The sequence below is a fragment of the Balaenoptera ricei genome, chromosome 9, assembly GCF_028023285.1.
Source record: "Balaenoptera ricei isolate mBalRic1 chromosome 9, mBalRic1.hap2, whole genome shotgun sequence".
Lineage (NCBI taxonomy): Eukaryota > Metazoa > Chordata > Mammalia > Artiodactyla > Balaenopteridae > Balaenoptera > Balaenoptera ricei.
This window is the reverse complement of record NC_082647.1, coordinates 75,371,633-75,399,317: the sequence shown is the minus strand read 5'-3', so window position 1 is coordinate 75,399,317 and position 27,685 is coordinate 75,371,633. Positions and strand designations below refer to the sequence as shown.

General features: G+C 38.8%; 1 protein-coding gene across 1 annotated transcript in view; it reads right to left on the bottom strand.

The window, feature by feature from the left end:
- Positions 1–27,685, bottom strand: part of DNAH11 (dynein axonemal heavy chain 11) — a 333,679-nt gene that overhangs the window by 178,631 nt on the left and 127,363 nt on the right. Inside the window, exons 31-35 of the mRNA XM_059933975.1 lie at positions 19,532–19,663; positions 17,530–17,690; positions 14,036–14,192; positions 13,773–13,918; positions 10,776–10,892 (exon numbers count right to left, since the gene is read on the bottom strand). Of these exons, the coding sequence (XP_059789958.1) occupies positions 10,776–10,892; positions 13,773–13,918; positions 14,036–14,192; positions 17,530–17,690; positions 19,532–19,663 (713 nt within the window). The remainder of the gene's footprint in view (positions 1–10,775; positions 10,893–13,772; positions 13,919–14,035; positions 14,193–17,529; positions 17,691–19,531; positions 19,664–27,685) is intronic.

Sequence of the window (27,685 nt, the reverse complement as noted above, 5' to 3'; positions counted from 1 at the left end):
GAAGGGAAATCTGTGGGTACAATCGGTAAACTTCCATTGTAAGTTGTCACTGCAGAAAGATGAGTGATGTTTTGTGCTAGAGGCCAGCCTTTATCTGTGGCCAGTGCTGTGCTGGTAAACAGTTCAACAACTGGCTCTCCAAAAAATAATGTTTGCTGACTTACATGGAATCAATACCTCCACCATGGCTGATTTCAATCTACCAACATGGAATCACTAAACTTGCAGCTGGCACGAGATGTGAGGTTGTACACCACCATACAGACACAACAGACACAAGTACCCTAAGAGTGTAAGTGTTGATAAACTAATTAGGAAATCATGAGTTTGAATGTTTATCACCTTTGTCTCTAATAGATGTTAATCAAAAGTTTATATAATTTGGTTTTTTATTAGTACCTGTGCTTTACAGCCACCTCACAAGATTCATGAAAAGTTAACCATCAGCTCTTGGGCTTCCCTGGTGGCGCAGGGGTTAAGAATCCACCTGCCAATGCAGGGGACACGGGTTCAAGCCCTGGTCCGGGAAGATCCCACATGCTGCGGAGCAACTAAGCCCGTCGCCACAGCTACTGAGCCTGCATGCCTAGAGCCCGTGCTCCACAACTAGAGAAGCCACTGCGATGAGAAGCCCACATACCGCAACGAAGAGTAGCCCCCGCTCGCCGCAACTAGAGAAAGCCCACGTGCAGCAATGAAGACCCAACACAGCCATAAATAAATAAATTAATAAATTTAAAAAATTAAACAACAACAACAATAACAAAAAGTTAACCACCAGCTTCCAAGCTCGTACCAGCCATCTCCAACACTGCCTGTGGCCAGCTTGGTTAGACTTTTAAGCTGAAAATTTATCAAAACATAACTTTCAAATTCCCTTCCTTTTGAAGGGAGACTTCCTAAATGTTCTCGCAGGACAATTACCGTTAAAAGCAACATTTGAAAAACTTCCACTCAACTGAAGTCCAGTGCAAAGAAGAAGCCAGAGTAAATAAGTAAATAAGCCTGTCATTTTAGACTTTTCCAGTAATATTTACCCATCTGTTTTTTGTAAATATTATTACAGTCTACTGCAAGCCTATCTAATTTTTCATCCTAAACATTCCTGAGTCTCTGGATCTATGTTATTGACTGCTTCTACCTAAAGTAGCCCCACATTTTTTCCCACAGTTTTTTAAGTAAATAGGGGAGGGAAAAGGCTAGCAAATTTACTTAACTGGTACTTCCACTAACACTGACAGCTGATATTCAATGAGTATTCTTCATACCATAAGGGATGCTAAAAGCTTTTCAGGCACTCTCTCACTCAGTTCTCTCAACTCTTTGAGGTGGCTACTCTTCTTATCTGTACTGTATTGAGGTGCAGACTAAGGTTCTGAGCAGTACAAGCACACAGCTGAGGCCACATGGTGGGGGTCATGATATTCTCCAGGCTCAGGCATGCTGCTTCCACTCATGAATACTACTTTCATCACCCACTTGTCCTTCAAACTTTGCTGAGACCAGTCCTGACCCCCATACACAAATGAGTCTGCACTTAGTTAAACCAAATTTATGAAAACTTCACAAAATAATTCCCAATTTTAAGACCCAAATGAAAACATGTATTGATGCAAGATGAACCGTATACAAATGTAAAAGTACTGCAGAGATGGACAATTTTCAAATGAAAATATTCTATAATCATTACATTTATTTCTAGGACAGTTATTCTCTAGAATGTTTTTTTCAAGGAAAATAGACATTATAAAATTGCTATGCTAGAGAGAAAGCTATTTTATGAGGAAAGGAAGATGTTCACTAAAAGGTGCTAGAATAATTGACTATAAGGGAAAAGAATTCTGTTTACTCATTTCATGCTACTTACCCAAATAAGCCCATAACAGAAGAAGTACATTTGAAAAGTCATAATATAAAAATTAAAAGAAAATACAAATGAAATATGCTTAAACATCTAGATGGACAGACAAGCAAATTTTAAGCTTATAAGAATTGAAAGACATCACACTAAAAACTACAGAGGTTCTTACATTATATGTGAAGTAGCATATTATTTTGAAGGTAGACCGTGAACAAAGACACATATTGTAAACACGAAAGAACTCTTAAAAAGTAAAACTGATAAGCCTCTAGCTCATCAAGGAAACAAAGGGAGAGAAGACACAAATTACCCTTACCAGACATGGATTTCAGGACATCACCAGAGATAATAAGAGAATATTATGAACAAATTAATGCCAATAAATTCAACAATTTAGATAACATGGAGAAATTCCTTAAATGATGCAAATCATCACAACTAATTGAAGAAAAAAATCTGGAAAATCTCTGTATCTATTAATTTAATTGATCATTAAAAAGATTCCCACAAAGAAAAATCCAAGCCCAAATGGGTGAATGGCTTCACTGATTAATTCTATCAAATATTTAGGGGGTAAATAATACTAATCCTACACAAACTCTGAAGAAAATAGAGAAGGGAACGTTTGTCAGGTCATTCATGGGGTCAGCATTACCCTGATGCCAAAACCAGACGAAGATATGACAAGAAAGGACACTACAGAGCAATGTCCCTCATGACATCAATTTTAAAATCCTCAACAACATAGTACCATATTGAATCCAACAATACATATAAAATAATATCTCCTGACCAAGTGGAGTTTATCCCAGGAATACAACATTGAAGAATTGTTTAGCATTTGAATAATCAATGAGTACAGTTTAGCACATTAACAAAAAGAAGTGGTGGGGGGGGAATCCATACAAAAACTATTAAAAAAAAAAAAAACTTCTAAAAGAAACGTAGTTGAAAAATTTTGTAACCTGGGGAGAGTCAAACATTCTTAAACAGGATGTTTTTAAAAACCATGAAACAGGAGATTAACCAAGATGGCGGAGTAGAAGGACGTGCTGTCACTCCCTCTTGCGAGAGCACCAGAATCACAACTGACTGCTGGACCATCATTGACAGGAAGACCCTGGACTTCACCAAGGAGGATACCCCACGTCCAAGGACAGAGGAGAAGCCACAGTGAGACGGTAGGAGGGGCGCAAGCAGAGTAAAATCAAACCCCGTAACTGCTGGGTGGGTGACTCACAGACTGGCGAACACTTATACCACAGAAGTCCACCCACTGGAGTAAAGGTTCTGAGCCCCACGTCAGGCTTCCCAACCTGGGGGTCAGGCAACGGGAGGAGGAATTCCTAGAGAATCAGACTTTGAAGCCTAGTGGGAATTGGATTGCAGGACTTTGACGGGACTGGGGGAAACAGAGACCCCACTCTTGCAGGGCACACACAAAGTAATGTGTGCATCAGGACCCAGGGGAAGGAGCAGTGAGCCTGGGGGAGACTGAACCAGACCTACCTGCTGGTGTTGGGGGGTCTCCTGCAGAGGCGAGTGGTGGCTCTGTTTCACCGTGGGGATAAGGACACTGGCAGCAGAGGTTCTGGGAAGTTCTCCTTGGCGTGAGCCCTCCCAGAGTCTGCCATTAACCCCACCAAAGAGCACGGGTAGGCTCCAGTGTTGGGTTGCCTCAGGCAAAACAGCCAACAGGGAGGGAACCCAGCCCCACCCATCAACAGTCAAGTGGATTAAGGTTTTACTGAGCTCTGACCGCCACAGCAACAGGGAGGGAACCCAGCCCCACCCATCAACAGTCAAGTGGATTAAGGCTTTACTGAGCTCTGACCACCACAGCAACAGTCAGCTCTACCCACCACCAGAGCCTCCCATCAAGCCTCTTAGATAGCCTCAACCACCAGAGGGCAGACAACAGAAGCAAGAAAAACTATAATCCTGCAGCCTGTGGACCAAAAACCACAGTTACAGAAAGATAGAGAAGATGAAAAGGCAGAGGGCTATGTACCAGATGAAGGAACAAGAAAAAACCCCAGAAAAACAACTAAATGAAGTGGAGATAGGCAACCTTCCAGAAAAAGAATTCAGAATAATGATAGTGAAGATGATCCAGGACCTTGGAATAAGAATGGAGGCAAAGATTGAGAAGATGCAAGAAATGATTAACAAAGACCTAGAAGAATTAAAGAACAAACAAACAGAGATGACCAATACAATAACTGAAATGAAAACTACACTAGAAGGAATCAATAGCAGAATAACTGAGGCAGAAGAACGGATAAGTGACCTGGAAGACAGAATGATGGAATTCACTGCTGCGGAACAGACTAAAGAAAAAAGAATGAAAAGAAATGAAGACAGCCTAAGAGACCTCTGGGACAACATTAAACGCAACAACATTCGCATTATAGGGGTCCCAGAAGGAGAAGAGAGAGAGAAAGGACCAGAGAAAATATTTGAAGAGATTATAGTCGAAAACTTCCCTAACATGGGAAAGGAAATAGCCACCCAAGTCCAGGAAGCACAGAGAGTCCCATACAGGATAAACCCAAGGAGAAACACGCCGAGACACATAGTAATCAAAGTGGCAAAAATTAAAGACAAAGAAAAATTATTGAAAGCAGCAAGGGAAAAACGACAAATAACATACAAGGGAACTCCCATAAGGTTAACAGCTGATTTCTCAGCAGAAACTCTGCAAGCCAGAAGGGAGTGGCATGATATACTTAAAGTGATGAAAGGGAAGAACCTACAACCAAGATTACTCTACCCGGCAAGGATCTCATTTAGATTTGATGGAGAAATCAAAAGCTTTACAGACAAGCAAAAGCTAAGAGAATTCAGCACCACCAAACCAGCTCTACAACAAATGCTAAAGGAACTTCTCTAAGTGGGAAACACAAGAGAAGAAAAGGACCTACAAAAACAAACACAAAACAATTAAGAAAATGGTCATAGGAACATACATATCGATAATTACCTTAAACGTGAATGGATTAAATGCCCCAACCAAAAGACATAGACTGGCTGAATGGATACAAAAACAAGACCCATATATATGCTGTCTACAAGAGACCCACTTTAGACCTAGGGACACATACAGACTGAAAGTGATGGGATGGAAAAAGATATTCCATGCAAATGGAAATCAAAAGAAAGCTGGAGTAGCTATACTCATATCAGATAAAATAGACTTTAAATTAAAGAATGTTACAAGAGACAAGGAAGGACACTACATAATGATCCAGGGATCAATCCAAGAAGAAGATATAACAATTATAAATATATATGCACCCAACATAGGAGCACCTCAATACATAAGGCAACTGCTAACAGCTATAAAAGAGGAAATCGACAGTAACACAATAATAGTGGGGGACTTTAACACCTCACTTACACCAATGGACAGATCATCCAAAATGAAAATAAATAAGGAAACAGAAGCTTTAAATGACACAATAGACCAGATAGACTTAATTGATATATATCGGACATTCCATCCAAAAACAGCAGATTACACGTTCTTCTCAAGTGCGCACGGAACATTCTCCAAGATAGATCACATCTTGGGTCACAAATCAAGCCTCAGTAAATTTAAGAAAATTGAAATCATATCAAGCATCTTTTCTGACCACAACGCTATGAGATTAGAAATGAATTACAGGGAAAAAAACGTAAAAAGGACAAACACATGGAGGCTAAACAATATGTTACTAAATAACCAAGAGATCACTGAAGAAATCAAAGAGGAAATCAAAAAATACCTAGAGACAAATGACAATGAAAACACGACGACCCAAAACCTATGGGATGCAGCAAAAGCAGTTCTAAGAGGGAAGTTTATAGCTATACAAGCCTACCTAAAGAAACAAGAAAAAGCTCAAGTAAACAATCTAACCTTACACTTAAAGAAACTAGAGAAAGAAGAACAAACAAAACCCAAAGTTAGCAGAAGGAAAGAAATCATAAAGATCAGAGCAGAAATAAATGAAATAGAAACAAAGAAAACAATAGCAAAGATCAATAAAACTAAAAGTTGGTTCTTTGAGAAGATAAACAAAATTGATAAGCCATTAGCCAGACTCATCAAGAAAAAGAGGGAGAGGACTCAAATCAATAAAATCAGAAATGAAAAAGGAGAAGTTACAACAGACACTGCAGAAATACAAAGCATCCTAAGAGACTACTACAAGCAACTTTATGCCAATAAAATGGACAACCTGGAAGAAATGGACAAATTCTTAGAAAGGTATAACCTTCCAAGACTGAACCAGGAAGAAATAGAAAATATGAACAGACCAATCACAAGTAATGAAATTGAAACTGTGATTAAAAATCTTCCAACAAACAAAAGTCCAGGACCAGATGGCTTCACAGGTGAATTCTATCAAACATTTAGAGAAGAGCTAACACCCATCCTTCTCAAACTCTTCCAAAAAATTGCAGAGGAAGGAACACTCCCAAACTCATTCTATGAGGCCACCATCACCCTGATACCAAAACCAGACAAAGACACTACAAAAAAAGAAAATTACAGACCAATATCACTGATGAATATAGATGCAAAAATCCTCAACAAAATACTAGCAAACAGAATCCAACAACACATTAAAAGGATCATACACCACGATCAAGTGGGATTTATCCCAGGGATGCAAGGATTCTTCAATATACGCAAATCAATCAATGTGATACACCATATTAACAAATTGAAGAATAAAAACCATATGATCATCTCAATAGATGCAGAAAAAGCTTTTGACAAAATTCAACACCCATTTCTGATAAAAACTCTCCAGAAAGTGGGCATAGAGGGAACCTACCTCAACATAATAAAGGCCATATATGACAAACCCACAGCAAACATCATTCTCAATGGTGAAAAACTGAAAGCATTTCCTCTAAGATCAGGAACGAGACAAGGATGTCCACTCTCACCACTATTATTCAACATAGTTTTGGAAGTCCTAGCCACGGCAATCAGAGAAGAAAAAGAAATAAAAGGAATACAAATTGGAAAAGAAGAAGTAAAACTGTCACTGTTTGCGGATGACATGATACTATACATAGAGAATCCTAAAACTGCCACCAGAAAACTGCTAGAGCTAATTAATGAATATGGTAAAGTTGCAGGATACAAAATTAATGCACAGAAATCTCTTGCATTCCTATACACTAATGATGAAAAATCTGAAAGAGAAATTATGGAAACACTCCCATTTACCATTGCAACAAAAAGAATAAAATACCTAGGAATAAACCTACCTAGGGAGACAAAAGACCTGTATGCAGAAAACTATAAGACACTGATGAAAGAAATTAAAGATGATACCAACAGATGGAGAGATATACCATGTTCTTGGATTGGAAGAATCAACATTGTGAAAATGAGTATACTACCCAAAGCAATCTACAGATTCAATGCAATCCCTATCAAATTACCAATGGCATTTTTTACGGAGCTAGAACAAATCATCTTAAAATTTGTATGGAGACACAAAAGACCCCGAATAGGCAAAGCAGTCTTGAGGCAAAAAAATGGAGCTGGAGGAATCAGACTCCCTGACTTCAGACTATACTACAAAGCTACAGTAATCAAGACAATATGGTACTGGCACAAAAACAGAAACATAGATCAATGGAACAAGATAGAAAGCCCAGAGATTAACCCACGCACCTATGGTCAACTAATCTATGACAAAGGAGGCAAAGATATACAATGGAGAAAAGACAGTCTCTTCAATAAGTGGTGCTGGGAAAACTGGACAGCTACATGTAAAAGAATGAAATTAGAATACTCCCTAACACCATACACAAAAATAAACTCAAAATGGATTAGAGACCTAAATATAAGACTGGACACTATAAAACTCTTAGAGGAAAACATAGGAAGAACACTCTTTGACATAAATCACAGCAAGATCTTTTTTGATCCACCTCCTAGAGTAATGGAAATAAAAACAAAAATAAACAAATGGGACCTAATGAAACTTCAAAGCTTTTGCACAGCAAAGGAAACCATAAACAAGACGAAAAGACAACCCTCAGAATGGGAGAAAATATTTGCAAATGAATCAACGGACAAAGGATTAATCTCCAAAATATATAAACAGCTCATTCAGCTCAATATCAAAGAAACAAACACCCCAATCCAAAAATGGGCAGAAGACCTAAATAGACATTTCTCCAAAGAAGACATACAGATGGCCACGAAGCACATGAAAAGATGCTCAACATCACTAATTATTAGAGAAATGCAAATCAAAACTACAATGAGGTATCACCTCACTCCTGTTAGAATGGGCATCATCAGAAAATCTACAAACAACAAATGCTGGAGAGGGTGTGGTGAAAAGGGAACCCTCTTGCACTGTTGGTGGGAATGTAAATTGATACAGCCACTGTGGAGAACAATATGGAGGTTCCTTAAAAAACTAAAAATAGAATTACCATATGACCCAGCAATCCCACTACTGGGCATATACCCAGAGAAAACCGTAATTCAAAAAGACACATGCACCCGAATGTTCATTGCAGCACTATTTACAATAGCCAGGTCATGGAAGCAACCTAAATGCCCATCAACAGACGAATGGATAAAGAAGATGTGGTACATATATACAATGGAATATTACTCAGCCATAAAAAGGAACGAAATTGAGTCATTTGTTGAGACGTGGATGGATCTAGAGACTGTCATACAGAGTGAAGTAAGTCAGAAAGAGAAAAACAAATATCGTCTATTAATGCATGTATGCGGAACCTAGAAAAATGGTACAGATGAGCCAGTTTGCAGGGCAGAAGTTGAGACACAGATGTAGAGAATGGACATATGGACACCAAGGGGGGAAAACTGCGGTGAGGTGGGGATGGTGGTGTGCTGAATTGGGCGATTGGGATTGACATGTATACACTGATGTGTATAAAACTGATGCCTAATAAGAACCTGCAGTATAAAAAAACAAACAACTAATACTAAACTTTCATTGGGTTATTTGTATGGAAACATGTTAATATAAATGTTTCAGACATTACATGAAATTTCTAAAAATCTTATATTTGTATTTGTATGGAAATATGTATGGAAATATGTTAATATAAATGTTTCAGACATTAAAAAAAATAATAATAATAATAAACTGTATATTTTCTGCATTGCCAAAAAAAAAAAAAAAAAAAACCATGAAACAAATTGATAAATAATATTTTATTGAATTTAAAACTTTTATCTTTGATGGGCACCATTAAGAAAATGAAAAGGCAAGCCACAAATTGAGAGAAAAATATTTGCAATATGTGTATTTAACAAAGAAACTGTATGCAGAATACAGCACTTCACAAAAGAGAGTATAGGAATAGCCAGTAAGTTACATGTAAAGATGTTCAACATTATTAGCCATAGTGGAAATGCAAGCTAAACCCACAATAACATACCACTACCTATCAGATTCGCTAAAATTAAAAAGACTGACGATACAAATTTTGACAAGAATGTAGAGCAGCTGAAATTTTCATACATTGGTGGTAAGGGTGTAAAATGGTACAACCATCTTGGAAACCAGATTGGCAGCTTCTAATAAAGTCAAACATACATCTGCCACGTGACTTAGCAATTTCATTCATAAATATCTACCCCAAAGAAAACATATATTCACACAAAGACTGTACATGAATGTTCATAGCAGCTTAATTCATAGTAGCCCCAAACTGGAAACAATGTCCATCAACTAGTGAATGGATAAACAAATTGTAGTATGTCTCTCCAATAGAATGTTCATCAGCAACAAAAAGGAACGAACTACTGATATGCTGGACAACTCAGATGAATCCCCAAACCACAATGTTCAAGGGAAGCAGACAACACAAACAGGTACACACAGTAGGGTTTCACTTACAGGAACTCTAGAAAAGACAAATTTAACCTCGAGTCACAGAAAGGACATCAGTGATGTGAGGGCTTAACTTCAAAGAGGCACAAGAGAATGTCCGGGGGTGTCAGAAACATTCCATATCTTGACTGTGGTAGGGTTTTCACCAGCTGGATACTTAAGTGGGTGCATTTTATTACATGAAATTACACCTGACCAAAGTTGATTTAAATCAGAACAGGTTTGGATGCAACAGCACAAGTTCTCTGACAGACTGCTAATAAGCATATAAACTGTCAGAGTACATTTGGAAAGCAGACCATCGATAAAGATTTTAATCATTCACCAAGTAATTCTACATGTAGGAATCTATTCTGGGTAATAACCTGAAATAAGGATAACACTTCATGTGAAGGGATGTTTACAGCCTGCTATTTTATGATCATAAAAAACTGAAAAGAAAAACACAAGCCCTCCATGTCAGACAATAGGGAATGGTTAAGAAAATTATGGATGAGCCATGGGAGAGAACATTTTGGAGCTACAAAAAATGGTATTTCCAAAGAATTTTCAATAATATGACAAACTACTTATGTCAACATATTAAATGAGAACTAAATGAAAATCTAACCTAATATCTTAACCTCATAAAACAGGAATTATAAGAGACTAGATAAAAATACAACAATCACTATTTCTGGGTGGTAAAGTGGTAACTTTTTCTTTATTCGTTTCCATATTTTCCAAATATTCTGTAGTTTGTGAAAATTATATTTATAATAAAAGTACCATTACAAAAGAGCTAGTATTAAATGTTCAAATGTACTATGTAACTTTTACGTAATGATTTTGAGTCCTGGTTTTATATTTCAAAAGAATTAATTTACCATGGTGAAAGTTCTCTCTATAAAGGGATCCCAAAGAAATAATACGGGGTTTTCCACAGAAATTCCCAAGTAAAAACAAATCATTTAACAGTGCAAACCAGAAACGTTAGATGACATGAGTGCTCCAGATGCTAACCGACAAAGCATAACACTTGCCTGAAAAGAGCTTTGAGATTTTCCGGTAATTCGGTTCGACCAGCATATCCTGGGTTCATAGTAATAAATATTCCAACTGATGGCTTCAGTGTGATAGCTTCCCCAAGAAATACAAATCTACCAGAAGAAGAATGTTGATGGAATTAAATGTGTTCAGTGAATATGAATGCACACTGACAAATGCAAACCACTGCAAAATGCAAATTATTATTAGGAAGCTGTTTATGCTGTGTAATTTTCTTTAAAATTCATAAGCATACATATTTTGAAGAATGTTTATTAAAAATACACTCCCTTCCCCGAAAGGAATTACAAGTATGGCAAGTATTCCTTTGTGTTTTAGCATGGCTGCAGTATGCTAGAATATAAAAATGAGGACTTGACTACTTTAACAGTTAATGAAAGGTGATGACATTTTTGCCTTCAACATGGGCTGCAATTTCTTGAACGTGATATGGTACAGATGCAGAATGTCCATGCTAAGAGGAGAAAGGGACTCCTTGTTCTGTTGTTATTTTGTCTATTTGCTCACCCTCCATCCTCCCTTCCCTCCCATTTAGTCAACAAATATCTACTGACCACCAATGAGAGGTAGATTAGTGTGGTGCTTGTGACAGCTAGCTCTGGGGCCAGACTGGGAGCATTCAGAGACCAGCTATACCACTTTATGCATATTCCATTCCCTCATCTAATAAAAAAGAAAAAGCGTGGAGGATAATAATATTACCTACCTTATTGGATTACATGAGGATTAAAAGAGATTATGTATATAAATGGCTAAGAGTACAGTGCCTAGGGCATGGTAAATACTCAACAGATGTTAGCTATGACTATGGCTATTGTCATGACTTGAAGGTATTGGAGAAGCAGTGAAGGATTTTCAGAAAGCTTTGAAAGGGCCATGAGCCTGTTGATGGCCAGGGCAATGGAACGGTAAAGGGCTGTAGGAGCCAAACTGAAGGACATGCAGAAGGAAACTTCCAAATGGAGGGAAATCAGACAAATAGAAGGCTTTCTCCTGTTGAGAAAGGGGAGGGCTAAAGCGGTTAAGGAGCTGGGCCTCCAACACGGACTAGGGAGGGAAAAGAGACAGCCACGGTTTTTAGGACTAAGAGTTTCTTAGATGCTAGACAATGAAGAGAAGGTGGATTGTGTTTAGTCAAGGTAAGAATGGAGAAATCTTCATTCTCAGAGTATCAGGCTGGGGAAGGCAGACAGGTCTGGCAGGTGGCTAGGGCAGCAGGTTAGCTGAGCGCTCTTCCATTACACAGAGCAGGGACAGCCATAAGCCAGAGGCATGGACCTCAAGGGGGCAGAGCCAGCAAGATGCTGGAAGGCTTTGTGGGTGAGGCACCGTCCCATCTCTTCAATCCTCGAGTGGAAAGAGAATGTAATAAAACTCATGAAATCGTGAAGGAGCCTAGCAGTTTGCACATGGGCTAGCATGACGACGAACAGGTACAAATCACCTACGTGCAGACATGGAGACTGTTGAGAAGCATGGTTGGAAATTTTCAGAAATCCTTGCATTGATCAGTTATCTCAATCTCCGTAAGAAAGGATGGCCTCAAAGGCACCTGGGTTACATCAAATAAGAAGATTTTGACTAAAAGCTAAATCAAAGATGTCTGGGGATCAAAGGCGAAGAATCTAACTTCTGTAACGTGACATTAGATCAGGGGCAGTTAAGGCAGCAGACATCTGGTCACAGGAAACTGGTTTCCCAGAGCCATGTGGTGGAAGGACTGAGAATTTTTCTAGAAGGTAGAAATATCCAGATGTATCTACAATAACTGCAAACTTCTATAATAGGTTCACAGTTTCAAAGGGCTGGATGATCTTCCCCTGATGGGAGACTGACATGTTCTTATGGATAAGACAGCTAGCTGAGCAAAATACCCTAAGAAATGGGAGTCAATGGGTAGGCCAGATACGTGAGATTTCACTGTATACAAAAATGTTACAAAGGAATCCACAACTGGGTATTATAATACTGATTTCTCAAATGAAGCCATCAAACCCTAAGCACTATGTTTTGTCTTTCAGAGTGTGGCACCAAGTTGGGAAGTGATTAGGTTCTGGCTCCATCTGGAAAGGTTTTGGCCCGAATAGCTGGAAGAATGTGAGGGTGTATTCTGCTGGGACAGGACAACTAACAAAGCAAGCGTTAGTGGAAAGACCAGGGTTTCAACTTTGGCTATATTAAATATGAGAGGACAATGAGACATCAAATGGAGTCTTCAGATGCCCCAAGACAATTGCTGACATTGTATATGTAAGTCTAGATATCACAGAAAGGAGGTCTGGGCAGCTGGTAGCCAGCACCATCAATATGGTATTGAAAGTCATGTGACTAAATGAAATGACCAAGGGAACAAGTAGAGATAGAGAAAAGAAGACACCTGAAGATTGAGGTCTGTGACATCCAACATTAATAGGTCAGAAAATAATAATAAAAAATAATAGCTAACACTGACATGGTGCTATGTGTCAGGCACTTGCCCAAGCGTTCTGCATTTAATTCTCACTGTAATCCATAAGGTGGGTACTGTACTTCTCCCCATTTTATAGATGAGAAGAAATCAGCAAAGGAGCAGCCCTGAGGGTGGGGGAAAACTGGGAGGATGTGGAGTCCTGGAACCGATGTGAAGAAAGTGTGTCCCGAAGAAGGGAGGGAGTGACTGTGTCAGATGCTGCCAGAAGGTCAAGTAAGATCAGGACTGAGAATTGATAACTGGATTTCGTGTTGTAGAGGGTGCTTATTCTTCCACTGATTAAAGTATGTGATATACCTTTGTTGTAAAGAACACTTAAAAAACACGGCTAAAACACAGGAGGTTATTCAAAATAATTCTTCACAATTAACCAGTCTCTCTCATTTTATCCATCTCATGGGACAGGGAGAGGCAGCTGGAGACTGTGAAGATGAGGCCTCCTGCACTGCTCTAAGGTTCTCTTTCTACTTGTAAGAACAGGAAGAAGCTACACGCCACTCACCTCTTCTTCCTGTTTCTGATGGCATCGTGTATCATCTTCACTTGTACTGCCACCACGGAGAGAACTTCCACAGAAATTCGATTGAACTCATCAAAGCAGCCCCAAGCTCCTGTCTGCACCAATCCCTTATAGATATTTCCTATGGACTTAATGATGGAGTGAGGCATTAAGAATGTAACAGAAAAGGGTTTTTAGCTATTAGTTTGACTCATTCCAGGTCAGGAATAATATTGTTAGGATGTATCATTTTATAACTAACTTACTTTGTAGTCCATTTGCTCTGAACAGTTGAATACATAAACTACCATGCCCAGGGCACGGCCAAGATCTTTGGTGGTTTCTGTTTTCCCTGTACCAGCCGGGCCAGCGGGAGCCCCACTCATGGTGAGATGAAGTGACTGAGTTAAAGTAATGTAACACCTTTAAGTAAAAGAAAACACAGATATTACGATCTTCTATGAGATTCCTAGAAGATGTGAGGGACAACCTAATATTGTTTAAAGTTTAAGAAGTCACGGTCTACGAATCTGGTTGTAACACAAAACACTGACACATCTCTCATTCGTTCATGGTAAGCGTCAGGATAATATCAAATTTAATTTTAGGTTGGCTGTTTAAAAGTAATAGAGAAGAATGTACTGCTTTATTTGTCTCATTTCCTAAGAGCTGCATATTTGAATACAAATGACACTTAATTTGCAATGCTCTTGAATTTCTGATATTTCTAGGTAAACATGTTATTAATATGGCAGACAACATCTCAAACTATTGTTCATAAAAGAAAAATAGATATCTTGGATGATGAATGAATTAAACACTAACTTTATTAAACTGCTATTTAATAAATACATTAAGAGATGAGATATGTAAACATAAATACAGAGTATGCAAATAATATATACGTATTTCACTGTAAAAAGCAAATATAACAAAGACACAACAATTTATTATGTTAAAATGTATTCAGGAATTCATTTTGAATGTGTCGCTACGTGCGTTTAGATTATGATAATACTTATTTTTGCAGGAAAGATTCAGAGGTTCTTAGACTGAGGAAAATTATGCAAAGACAGAATTTAATACTTGTAAAAGAAGGAAAACTAATAACCGGTGAGGACCTAACATGAGGTTTCTGCAGACTCATGAATTATTTTTGTCTTAGCACAGACAGTGGATCTAGTGGGAAGACACACACACGGAAGACCCAGGACTAGTGTCTACTCTGCCACTCATCAGATAATCTTAAATTACATTTCTGACATCAACATGCCTCAGTTTTCTCCTCCATGAAATGAGATTTATCATAGGACTTTATTAAGAAAGCCAACCCAACACGGTGCCCAAGTGGTGACGTCAATGGACTGCTAAGAAGGCCAAAGGTAAATGCCTTAAAAAATTCAAAGTACTATGCAGATAGAAGCAATTACTTAGGGAAATGGACAGTGTTTCTATATTTTACAGCCATCACGTTTCAGAGCATCTTACAATGAATAAGGAATTGAAAGACCCCTGGACTAGGAATTATAGCACTTTTTATGGTGCAGACTATCACCTATTAATCTTTTCTCGTGGTTCCAAGTTTTGCCTGACATATGACCACCTATATGCTGCAGACTACGTTTCCTCCCTGCCTTACAGCCAGGAGCAGTCAAATGACCAAGCTGCAGCCAACAATGCTGTGTACTGAAATGAGTGTGCAAACCCTGGGATGCCTCCTTCGAGATGTTTTCCCCTTTCCCACTGGCTGAAACAAATGTGCAAACCACGTGTAGCATGTCGGCCACCCAGAAGCCTATACAGCTGGACCATCTTCCTCGGGAATGTCACACAACTGAGACCCCAGCTGCCATGTTATTGAAGGCCTTATATTCTGGGTCTCTCTGGAACAGCAGCTTAGCACCCCCAAACCAATCCACCTGTGTTCCAGCCCAAGTCTCTCAATTACAAGCTGGTTGACTTGGTTCTCTGAACCTGCCCACATAGGGCAGAAGGAAATGCTCTCTGTTCAGTCTACCACACAAGGGGAAGGTCGGCATCAAACAAGACATAATGAAAGTGTTTGAAAGGCAGCATTGTGTTAATGTAAACAATTAGTAAACAATCCAAAGAATGAAATGGGAAAGAAATGTACATAGTGCGAACATCTTATACAGCCCTATTCACTCTATAAAAGGAACATTCATCTTCCTTTTAACTTCCAAATAAACCACATAGTGACTTTTAAATTAAAAAGTTAATAAGCTATTGGCCTCACACATTGGTAATTTTTAAAAAGGCCTCTTCCCCATTTCTCCTGTACCCTGTGCCTCCCCTCACCCCCTTCTCTATGTGCAAGGGCACGTATACAGCAGACTCTAGGCATTTGCAGTTTTGACTCTTCAAGCGATTTTGTCAAGCTACAAAGTTTAATCTCTCACCCTGAAAGCAGTACATAAATTAACTAATTAAGATAGCGAACACCGACTTTTAGTTAGAGACAAGTTAAAGGGAACTGAATTAGAGAAACAATTGCAGAAGCCATACGATTTATCAAGGACAACATCACGAGCAGATTAGTATGTGCAAGAAAGATCACAAAGCTAGTGAGGGAATTCCATCAGCCTCCCAGGGCCACCACTACCCAGCTCGACAGACAGCTTGCAACTGTCTGCCCTTCCGTTCCCAGATAAAGTATACGGCATCGTGGTAACTGGATAACTGGAAACACGCACATGATCTTGAGGTGTGATTTCTCTTTCATGAATGCCAAGGACTAAATATGCTTTCTCCCACCAAATAATTCGCAGAGGTTGGAATATGAACAAAGAATCTCACGTCAATGTGACATATCCTTACCTCTACAACATTCTGACCGTGTGCATCTATTAACTTGGAGTCAAGTGGCAATGAACTTGTAAGAATCCCTTGCTGCCTTGACATGCTTGAGCCACACTGGGCTCTGTGTCTATCCCTTGAAGCTGCCAAGCTCCTTTCCATCTTAGAAACTTTGTACTTGTCTTTGCCTGTAACTTTCTGGCCCAGGATGTTTGCATAGCTGGTTCCTTGTTATCATTTGGGTCTTGGCTCAAATGTCCTCTCATACAATCTATAGCGGGCTCTCCCTTCAAGACGCTTTCTAACCTATCACCCTGTTTTATTTTTGTCACAGCATATATTACCACCTAACACAACTTTGTTAATGTGTTTGCTGTTCCTCTTCATTCCCAGCCACTCACACACCACACTCCCCTAGAAAGTGTGCTGTGTGAGAGCAGGAACCCTACCTGCTTGACACTGGGACAGTGCTTCAGAAGTACTGTATCTGTTGAATCATTTCTGTTCTCCTTTTCTTCCTTTCACTGTATGTAATCCTTCAAAAATGAATTCAATATAGGCAATCCCCGTTTTTACACTTCTAATAAAGGGAGGCAGTTTTGACACTTCTAATATCAGGGTGTTAGCCATAAATAACCAGAGAGAATGGACTCCGAGATCAAAGACGCTGCCTTGAGCCATATTAACTGCTCATGATTTCATGATGTGTATACCACATAGTGCCTGTAATTCTGCTTTTCTAATTCGGTTCTCTTTAACGTGTCTCTAACACCAACATTTGCTATGTCACTCAATTAGTGCATTTGCTTTCTGCTTTCATACAGTTTCACAGTTTGTTCATCATTTTCTCACAGTCCTTTATTTTCAATCTCAGACATCTTTACCCATGCTGGGGAACTTTTGGCTTGGTGTTTCCCATCTGACTCCAACTTATCATCATTACCTGTCAGTTAGAGGAGTGATCACTAGTCGAGGGCTATTTCCTAAATACTCATAGAAGTACTGCAACTGGGCGTCACAAATATCGACGAGGCAATGTTTCTGGGTGTCCTCCCACCGGTGACGAAGTTGAGAGCGCCAAGCAAAAGCGTGCGGAGTGACGACCTAAAAACATCACATGACATCACACACAGGACACTGAGAGTTTTAAGGCCACAAATGTAATCTATTGATCTAATCAACTCGGTTGGGTCACATTTTACTCTTAAAAAATCTCACAAAAGGGAAATCTCTTGTATGCTACTGAAAATTGTAATTGCATGTAGATGGTTGAATACTTAATCAGAAATATGTGTGTAATAAATGTCTTCATTTTAAGAAGGCTATTACTGTAAAACAACATCAATTTGTTGAAGCAAGGCTTTTTTCCCCTTTTATGAATCACCCCAGTGGATTTGATCACTTTTGTGACTTTATATTCATTATCACTTAAATCAGATGGAAAAATACACTCTGTATTAAAATAGCACATAATCCATTATTTCTGCATGTCAGAGGTATAAATAAACTATACTTTCAACCAAGTCCATTCTAAAACTGTTCTGCTTTTAGCAGAGATTTCCACGTCATTTTTCATTAAACCAAACAACAGTGTTTTTTCTCTGCTATTCCTTCTTATTTTACTCAATTCTATCCATGATTTTCCCAGTTTGAAAAAATAATTCCAGTCTCTTTCAAGATCCAATTGACCCAAGGATTTCTTAGGAATCACTGGAAGTTACCAAAATTATTATCTACTCATTTGTCTGATATCTACATAAGTCTCGACATTGTATATTTATGCATACTACATGAGCAGGAATTAGACAGTCTCTATCTCTTTAAGTACAAAATAAAGAACATATTTTAAATCAAAATTTATCCTGCTGCAAGCAAATCACCACTGATAAAACATAATAAAATATGCAAGGTCATATTCAAAGAGTAGTTATCAATGGCTCATCATCAAAATGAGAATACATGGTAATGGTGTTTTGCAAGGATCAGTTTTAGATTAGCAATTAAGCAACATTCTTCACTGATGGTCCTGAACCTGGATCAAGAAGTTTTTTTTTTTAACTTTATGCTTACACAAGGAAGCATTTGCTAGCACTTTGTGAAGAGAATTAAAATTCACTTTAATTTTAATAAATTGAGAAGGAACTAGAAAAACAACAGGAAACATCTCATAATACAAGCATGCATTCAAATTGTGAAAGGAAATGTCACCCTCAAAAAACAAAAGGGATTTGGAAGAAGTAGGTTATGGGCATGGTATGTCAATTTTGTTCACTAGACAAGCATACTTCAGACATTTTAAGTAGTAGTGTATTTTGGAAAAAGGGTGAGAAATTCTCCTTCTGCATTAAACACTGCCGGTATCTAAGAGACAGTGGACTTTTTAAAGAGATAAGGAAAGAAGGTTAATAACACACTGAAAGGATTAGAAAATAATTTCTTTAAAGAAAGTAATTTAGCTTTCAATGGAAAAGACAAAGGGTGGCCAACATTTCTCTTTCTTCAAAAGGAAAATAATCAAAGGCACACTGAGATGATTTAGGTGGTACACAATCTTACTGCTATTGGCTGGATAAGACACAGTGGTGGTTATCACAGGCCAATGGATAATTATGTGTGGAGAAGCCAGAAGACAGGGAAATGAACAGGTGACTTCTCGTGGCTCCTCCATCCTGACTTAATTTTTGGATGATCTGAATTAGAGGCTCTTGACTTGGCCAGACCCTTTGGGATATCACTTGGGATAACTCTCATGAGGATAATATATTCGCTAACCCAAATAAAAAATACCCAAAGTAAGTGCACTCAGCTTCTTAGGACTAATTAAAATATACAACCTGAAAAAAAACAAACAAACAAAAAAAGCACTTTCTTAGAAGTACTCTTGATAATAAACACTACTTTTAGGAAACAGCAAAAAACACATGAAATTTCTACAAATAACTTGCCTTCTGAGAAATAAGTTTTGCCACCACGTCTCTGGCATGGACATCTATGGTACAGATTGTCATGATCTTCTGCCTGTCTCCAGGTAGAAGTTCTCCCAGCAGAAGTGCAATCAGCGTATTCAACTGAGAAATCTAGAAGGCATATTTTTTAAAGGAGGTAGTAGTTACAAATACAGAATCTTACAGCTCAATAGTTTTTATATTTGTAAAGGTCCCTTTAGTTTACAAAACTATTTCAAATACATTGTCCCAACTGGCTGTCAAACTACCCTGGGGGTAGGAGTGGGAGGGAGGGATTTAATTAAATTAATTTAAATAGAATAAATATTATTACTGCCCCTCCCCCCCTCCGCCTTCTGAGCTGAGACTCAGAGAAGACAGGTCAACCTGCAGGTAATGACAAAGCCAGAGGTAGAAGCAAAGTTTCTTGGCTGCACTGAACTCACTCCCCATGTAACCACGATCTGGCCTGCAACTTTGCTGGAATAGAAATGACTGCAAAATTTTAAAAGATCAAACTGAGTTAATATCTGTTAAAGTATAGTAAGAACTAAATACCAAGTGCTGCTTTGTTTGGTTGGTTTTGGGTTTTGTTTGTGTGTTTTTGCATGGGATATAGGATGATCACTGAGAAAAGATTTAAACGGTACAGCTGATGACTAACCCGCTTAATTCTTATTCATACCCCTATTCTTGTCTACACAAGAATTGTCTTGCCCACCAATTTCTGAGATCAATATTTTTCAAACTACTGGTCTCTTTTCCTAGAATGGAAAGGAATGAAATGGAATGGAATGACATGGAATAGAAAGAAAGAAAAATGCTGCACTACAGTAGTAAGAATATGTATTGTTTTGTGAAAGTTTATTTCAGTTTCATACTTGAGTGTATACGTATGTGTGTAAACTTGATCTGATATAAAATATATCTTACTGTTAATTGTGGTCAGAAAGTTCTGAAGGATACTCTTAGGTGGTCATTCTGTTAGCATGCTTATTTACATAAAACATAACTGTCTTACTCAAAGCTTATTAACAACAACAACAAAATTCTGCCTTATTCCAGGGTATCATTGTAAAACTATACTGTCCCCTTTCCTGTTTAGCTCTGCAAAGGACAGTCAATGACAAGCTGTTAGATCCTGAAAGAATTGGTTGCAAGTGAATATATCATATCATCAAAGGCTCTCAAACCTTTGTACCTACTGTCACAAACATATTCCCTATAGTACTATTACCACATTCCAGAAAACACCAAACAATGCAGACTGCCCAGAGACTGCTGTGCAGCTGCACTGGAGAAGGTTCTATAATTACAGTAAGCAAGGAGAAGGCAGGCAGGATGGCATAACCGCAGCATGCACAATTCACATTAAATCAGAGTGTACACCGTGCCAGGCACTAACTAGGGTTATTGTCTGTATCATCTCACGTAATCTTCACAACAATCTATTATCCTCATTTTGCAGATGAGAAAATTGACTCGTAGGCATATTAACCACACTTGCTAAACAGGGCAGGGGGAATTCAAATCCAGACACTCTGACTTCAGAGCCTGAGTTCCTACTGATCACATCGCATAGATTTCCTGTACCAGCCTCCAAAAGATCAGTCCACCCACCACTTTCAAGTTGGACAAATGGTAGTTATGCAAAAAGTATTCCAGAGAGACTTAAAATCAAACACAAATGAATAAGTGGTTCAAAGGAATCAAAAATACATACTTTAGACATTCAGCATATACAACAGCCCTATAGCTTTTGTTGTATGTTCTACTTTCAATATCCTACATCTATAAAATGTAGTTACATGAGAAGAAAAGCAGAGGTGATTATTATTTCATGTATGCCATGTTCAGTGTTCATCATGATTTTCGGTTCCATGAGGGCAAGGTCTGCATCTGTCTAGCTGAGTGCTTTGTCCCCAGAGCCACTAGCTGTTGAAAAGTAGGTGCTCAGGGACCTCCCTGGTGGCGAAGTGGTTAAGAAACCACCTGCCAATGCAGGGGACATGGGTTCAATCCCTGATCCGTGAAGATCCCACATGCCGCGGAGCAACTAAGCCCGTGTGCCACAACTACTGAGCCTGCGCTCTGCAGCCCGTGAGCCACAACTACTGAGCCCATGCACTGCAACTACTGAAGCCCGCGTGCTCTAGGGCCCACACACTGCAACTACTCAAGCCCATGTGCCTAGAGTCCTGCTCTGCAACAGGAGGAGCCACCGCAGCGAGAAACCTGCGCACCACAACGAACAGTAGCCCCCGCTCATCGCAACTAGAGAAAGCCCACGCGCAGCAACAAAGACCCAATGCAGCCAAAAAACAAACAAACAAAAAAAACTGAAAAGTAGGTGCTCAATGCATGCTTGAGCACTGAGTAGATGACTGAATGAACAGTAATAGCGTATACACATGTAAGTTTCTCAACAAAATTTATAGGCATGTTGGTTAGAAAGAAGGTACTTTGGCATTGGATATTTTCTATCTCGGTCAAGCATCCAGTCTTCAGAGTCACAAATCTTACACCAGTACCAGTACTTGGTTAGAAAGAGTTGGTTGTATCAACAGTAATAATATTTTATGTCTCTTAAGAATATTTTTCAAGTGCTTTCACAAGCAATGTCTTGTCTGAGCTGCCCTGTGATTTCTCCATTATTGATTCCTTTTTTACAAAAGTTCTGTCAAGTGACAGATGATTAAAAATACGGCTCATCAACATTATCTGGACAGCATTATATGTTGGGGATCTTATACTGTCTCTCAAGATTAAACTTTCCCAATGATGCTCTTTTGTAAGTAATAAAATTCTGTACCCACACACACACAAAAATAGTAGTTATAAAATAGCTATCATTTGGACAGTGGCATCAGGCAGCAATTACTATACATTCATATGGTAACTGCATACAAGTTTATGGTCTGTGACATACATAAAATGTTCCTCAGCAGCTTTTAAGAAATACATACTTTACCATGTAATCAGCACTTATTCTTGCCCTTGATTAAAGAAACGTCACATGATTTTCTACTGGATCAAGGATGCTTGTCTCAGGTCAAAAACATCCCTCTGAAACTCAAGTGGCTGTTTTCCCGGTACACCTTGGTTCAGCTGGAGCATATGTATGGTGTATCTTGAACCAGAAAGAAGCCTACCTTTACTTACAGTCCAAACTCCTATCCATGAACACAAAGCCTTCCATGACCTCCCATCACTCTTTTCCCATCTGACATCACTCCAACCATCCTGGACTTTTCTTCGTTTCTCCATCATGGCTGCTTCAAGGTCACAGAGACTGTTTCACCTGTCTGGAGTCATTTTCCCTCTGATCTTTGTACAGCTGGCTTCCTCTCATTATTCAAGTCTTAGTTTAAGTTCATCTCCTCAGATCAGCCTTCCTTGGCCATCCTATTTCCACCTACCCAGTTATTCTACATGTTCCTAATTTATTTTCTTCATGGTTCTTACTAGTATCTTATCATTCACTTATTTACTTCCTTGTTTGCTGTTTGTCTCCTCCGCTTGACTGTAAGCTCTCAAGGAGCAAGGTCCTTATCTGTCTTATTCAACACTACATTTTCACATGTAGCATAGCAGCCAGCACAAAGCATGTGCTCAGGAAACACTCATATGAATAAACAAAGGAAGATATGAATGACAGCAATAATACACACCAGAACAACATTTTGTTCTCTCATCCCCTCATTCACACAACACTAACATGGTTACTGTTTCCAGAGCTTATAGGTCAATGAGGAATGCAGATAAATAATTACAATTGTTTTGCTAGGGCAAGTACAGAGTACTATGACAGCACACAGAAATAGGACCTTCCTTAATCGAGAGCTTGGAAAGACATTTTACAGGAGAGGGTATTTATGCTGAGACCTAAAGAGTGAGTACGATTTAGGCTGTAGAGAGTTCAGGGGTTTCCCACCCAGGGAGGCAGTGTTTAAGCCACAGGAAGCAGCTCAGGATATGGCAGGTGGCCCTGGGAGGGACCTGAAAGAAGTCTGGGATGGTGAGAGGGGAAGGCAGAGGCAGACCAGGTATGTAAGGATGCTGTAGAGGGAAGCGGGGTCCCAAACATGCAGGGCTAGGCCAGCTTTCTGAGGGTCTGAACTTCAATTCAAGGGCAAGAAGACACTGGTGAAGGGTTTAGGGAGGTGGGGTGATAACTGGATGTGTGTTTCTAAGAGATTTCTCTGCCTCTAGTATGATTAATTGGAGGGAAACAGGAATGGAGAAAAAAGACCAGAGAAGAGGATGCTATACTCAATCAGGCGAGAAAAGAGTAGCTGGGACTAGGTTATTAACAAAGTAGTGAAGGAAACAGTAAGAATAAATATATTTAGGGCAACTGAAGACACTTGGTGGTTGACTGGGCATCAGGTGAAAGAGGAGTCAAATGGGCTTCTAGTCTGAGCAACTGGTGAAGAGTTTTGGTGTTTTTTTAATGAACTTGAGAAGCACTGAAGAAGCGGGTTTGAGAAGAGTAAACACATTTTGAATGTTCTAGGCTGGACGTGCCTGTCAAATTTCCAGTGGACAAGTCCAATATGCCCCTGACTCCACTTCAGGAGAAAGGCCTGAGCTGGAGGTCAAAGTCACCAGCATATTACAACAGAAACTGAGCAGCCAAAAGGGCAGATGAGATTAGCCAGGGATATGTGGTGTGGTGACAAGAAAAAGGGATCTAAGTTAGAGCCACAAGGAACAGTTAAGGGGCAGGAGGAGGAAGAGGAACAAGGAAATAAAAACCGAAGAATAACCCAAGAAGTAGGTGGAAAAGTGGAATTCAAACAAAGATGAATATAAGGGAAGAGGACATTTGAAAAGGAAATATTTCTAACATTAAAAAAATAGAAATATACTCAGTCAAGTGATTAGAAATAGTTCTTGGAGAGAGATGAGGATGAAAAAATGGAATGAGTAAGTATAGATATTTAGTTCAAAAAGCTTGGTTATAATATAAGTTCCAGCGATAGAGTAGGAAATGGAAGGAGGTGTGACATCAAGGAATACTTTTTGGTGGCTGTATTGTTTTTAAGCAATGTGAGAGACTTGGGAATGTTTAATTGCTGATGGGAATGAGCCAGTGTAAGAATTTGAAGACACAGTAGAGAAGGAATCACGGAAATCCTGCAGACGAGACCCAGAGCACAGATGGAGACAAGGCTCCAGATGGTCAGAGGCCATCCTTCCATTTTAACAAGAGGACGGTGCAGAGGGCAGAACACCAGCCCCAATGCCATTGATCTAGTTCCTCTCTGATGGCATCAGCAGATAATAAGAACTAATATTTATTGAGCACTTACTAGCTAACATATCTAACAAGCATTATTATATATGTGTGCATGTGTATGTATATATATAGTATGTGTGTGTATAATATCTATCTGTGTGTATATATACATACACATATTTCTAATTTAATCATCACAATAACTGTGTGGGGAAGGTACTATTATTATTCTCATTTTATATATGAGAATACGAGGTAATTTGCCCAAGATCACACAGTTATAAATGGTGGAGCCAGGATTTAGTCCATGATTCTAGGATTTTATTGTATATTTTATAAACCCCAAAGTTTCCCATGTGGATAACGTATTCATTAACAGAACACCTTGGCCAGACAAGAGTTGACCTCCAATGATTCCGGTGGATGGAAAGAGGTAACTAGGCACCCCCCTCCTATAAACGCTCATATTTAGATAAACATGGAAACAAGTCCCAAGAAAGAGACATGAATCTTGATCACTGAGGTTTATATGTTACAAATGTCTAAGACACCATGGTGTTCTTCCAAAGAGGACCAGCTCGCTTGGTGTGACGATGGTGAGCTCACCATGAAGGAAGGTGTCAGGCATACACAGTAACATACTCAAGGTCAGAGAGAAGGGCTGGTTCCCGATACATAATGGTGGTTGATTCTCAAGTTTGTCCTCACCCAGCTCCTACGGCAGTATGGTATAAAGAGGCCATGTCTGTGAACTTAAAGAGACATGTCCCTAAATACTATAGGATAAATAAGGCAACACAGGAAGAACATTTTCCTTGTAGTAGCAGAAGCACTGCAATTTTACCAGGATCAAGGCATGGCAGATTTCCCAGCTTAGGCACACCCAAGTCACAGCAGCAAAGAAGCTGGAAGGGCCCCTCGGTAGAAATGTTAATATCCGGAGCTTGTAGTCCTCAGCTCAGCAAACTGAAGTGAACATTACAAGGTAACTACTACAGCACTTTGGGAGTCAGCTACCAGAACCCTCAACCTCTTTCCATCTGGATATATAGAGAAGTAATGCTCTCTGAGTCTCTTAACAATAGCAACAAGATCTCTAATCCCGAAACCCACCAATGTTTCAACTTAAGCAATATCAGAAACAATGGATTTTCATTTCAGCTAGAACAAAGAAAATTGCCAAAGAGACCAGGTCCCACACTCTCTGACACTATCAGGTCATGGGTTGTGGAATCTCGGTTTATCGCCTCCCTTTGCACTGTTCGTTTCCTACTTCTCCTTCAGTCATATTGTGAAAACCAGCACAATATTGAGCAATGTATGTCAGAGACAGTGAGCATAATTACCCCATTCCTGACATTAATGGAAATGATGCTAATGTTTCACTATTAAGCATGATTTTCTCTCTAGGTTTCTGGTAGATAATCTTCGTCAAGTTATCAAGTTTCTTTCAGATGCTACGTGGGAAAAGAAAAAGGTGTAAAAATTGATAATCTAAGCTCCCACCTTAAGAAACTTGAAAAAGAGAGGCAAATTAAACTCAAAGTAAGTAGATGAAAGGAAGTAATCACGATAAAGCAGAAATCAGTGAAATACAAAACAAACAGTAGAGAAAATCAACAAAATCTGAGATTCGTTTTTTGAAAACTTAAATAAAATTGATAAACACATAGAAAGTCTGATTACAAATAAAGGAGAGAAAACACAAATCACCAACACCAGGAATGAAAGGGGGACACGATGCCAGATCCTCCAGATGTGCTAAGGATAACGTCGATATAGGAAGACCAACTCACATCAATAAGTTTGAAAACGCAGATCAGGGGTGGATGACCGTTTCCTGTAAAGGGCCAGACAGTAAATGTTTCGGGCTTTGAGGGGTACATGGTCTCTAGTGCAATGATACCACTTAGCCAGTGAAGCGTGAAAACTACCAAACACATAGGCACCGGGCCAGATTTGGCCAGATGGCTGTAACTTGCCAAACCCGGACTTGGAAAAAATGGGTAAATACCTTGAAAAACAGAAATTCCCAAAACTGACACAAGAAAAAAAGAAACCAAAAAAGCTACACAACAGCATGTACACAAAAGAAATCAATTTATAATTTATAAAGAAAGAAAACCCCAAGCCCAGATAGCATTACCAGTGATTTCTGTAATAAACTCTTTCACAAAATACATGAAAATGCAATACTTTCCAATTCCTTTTAAGGAGCATAATTCTCATCCCCAAACTGGCAAAGATATTATAATAAAAGAAAACTACAGATAAATGTCCCTTATGAATATAAATGCAGAATTTCTGGACAAAATATTAGCAAATAGAATCTAGCAAAAAATATATACAGCTATAAAAGGTAATACATCATAAATGCAAAGTTGCCTTAGCATTCAAAAATTCACCTTAGTAACAGAATAAAAGAGAAAAACCACAAGAGTATCTCAGCAGACTTGAAAAAGTTCAACTCCTCTTCAAAATAAGAATTCTCAGTATGTAGTAATGGAAGGTATTCCCCTCTATTTGAGAAAGGTCATCTACAAAAATCTAGAACTACTATCATACTTAATGGTAAAACATTGTTCTTCCCTAAGACTGGGATTACTTCTATTTAACATTATATTGAAGGTCGTAGCCAATTCAATGACTCAAGAAAAGGAAATAAATGGCAAAAAGGAATGGAAGGTCAGAAGTAAAACTGTCTTTATTTACAGATGGTATATTCATGTACATAGAAAGCCTGTGAAACTATATTAAAAAAAAAAAAAAAATCCTACTACAACTAGCAAGCAAATGTGGCAAAGTCTCAAGACACAGGTAAATATTAAAACATCAAAATATTTCTGTATACCAGCCACAAACATTAGAAAATTTAAAATTAATTAGCATATGTTTACAGCATCAAAACATAT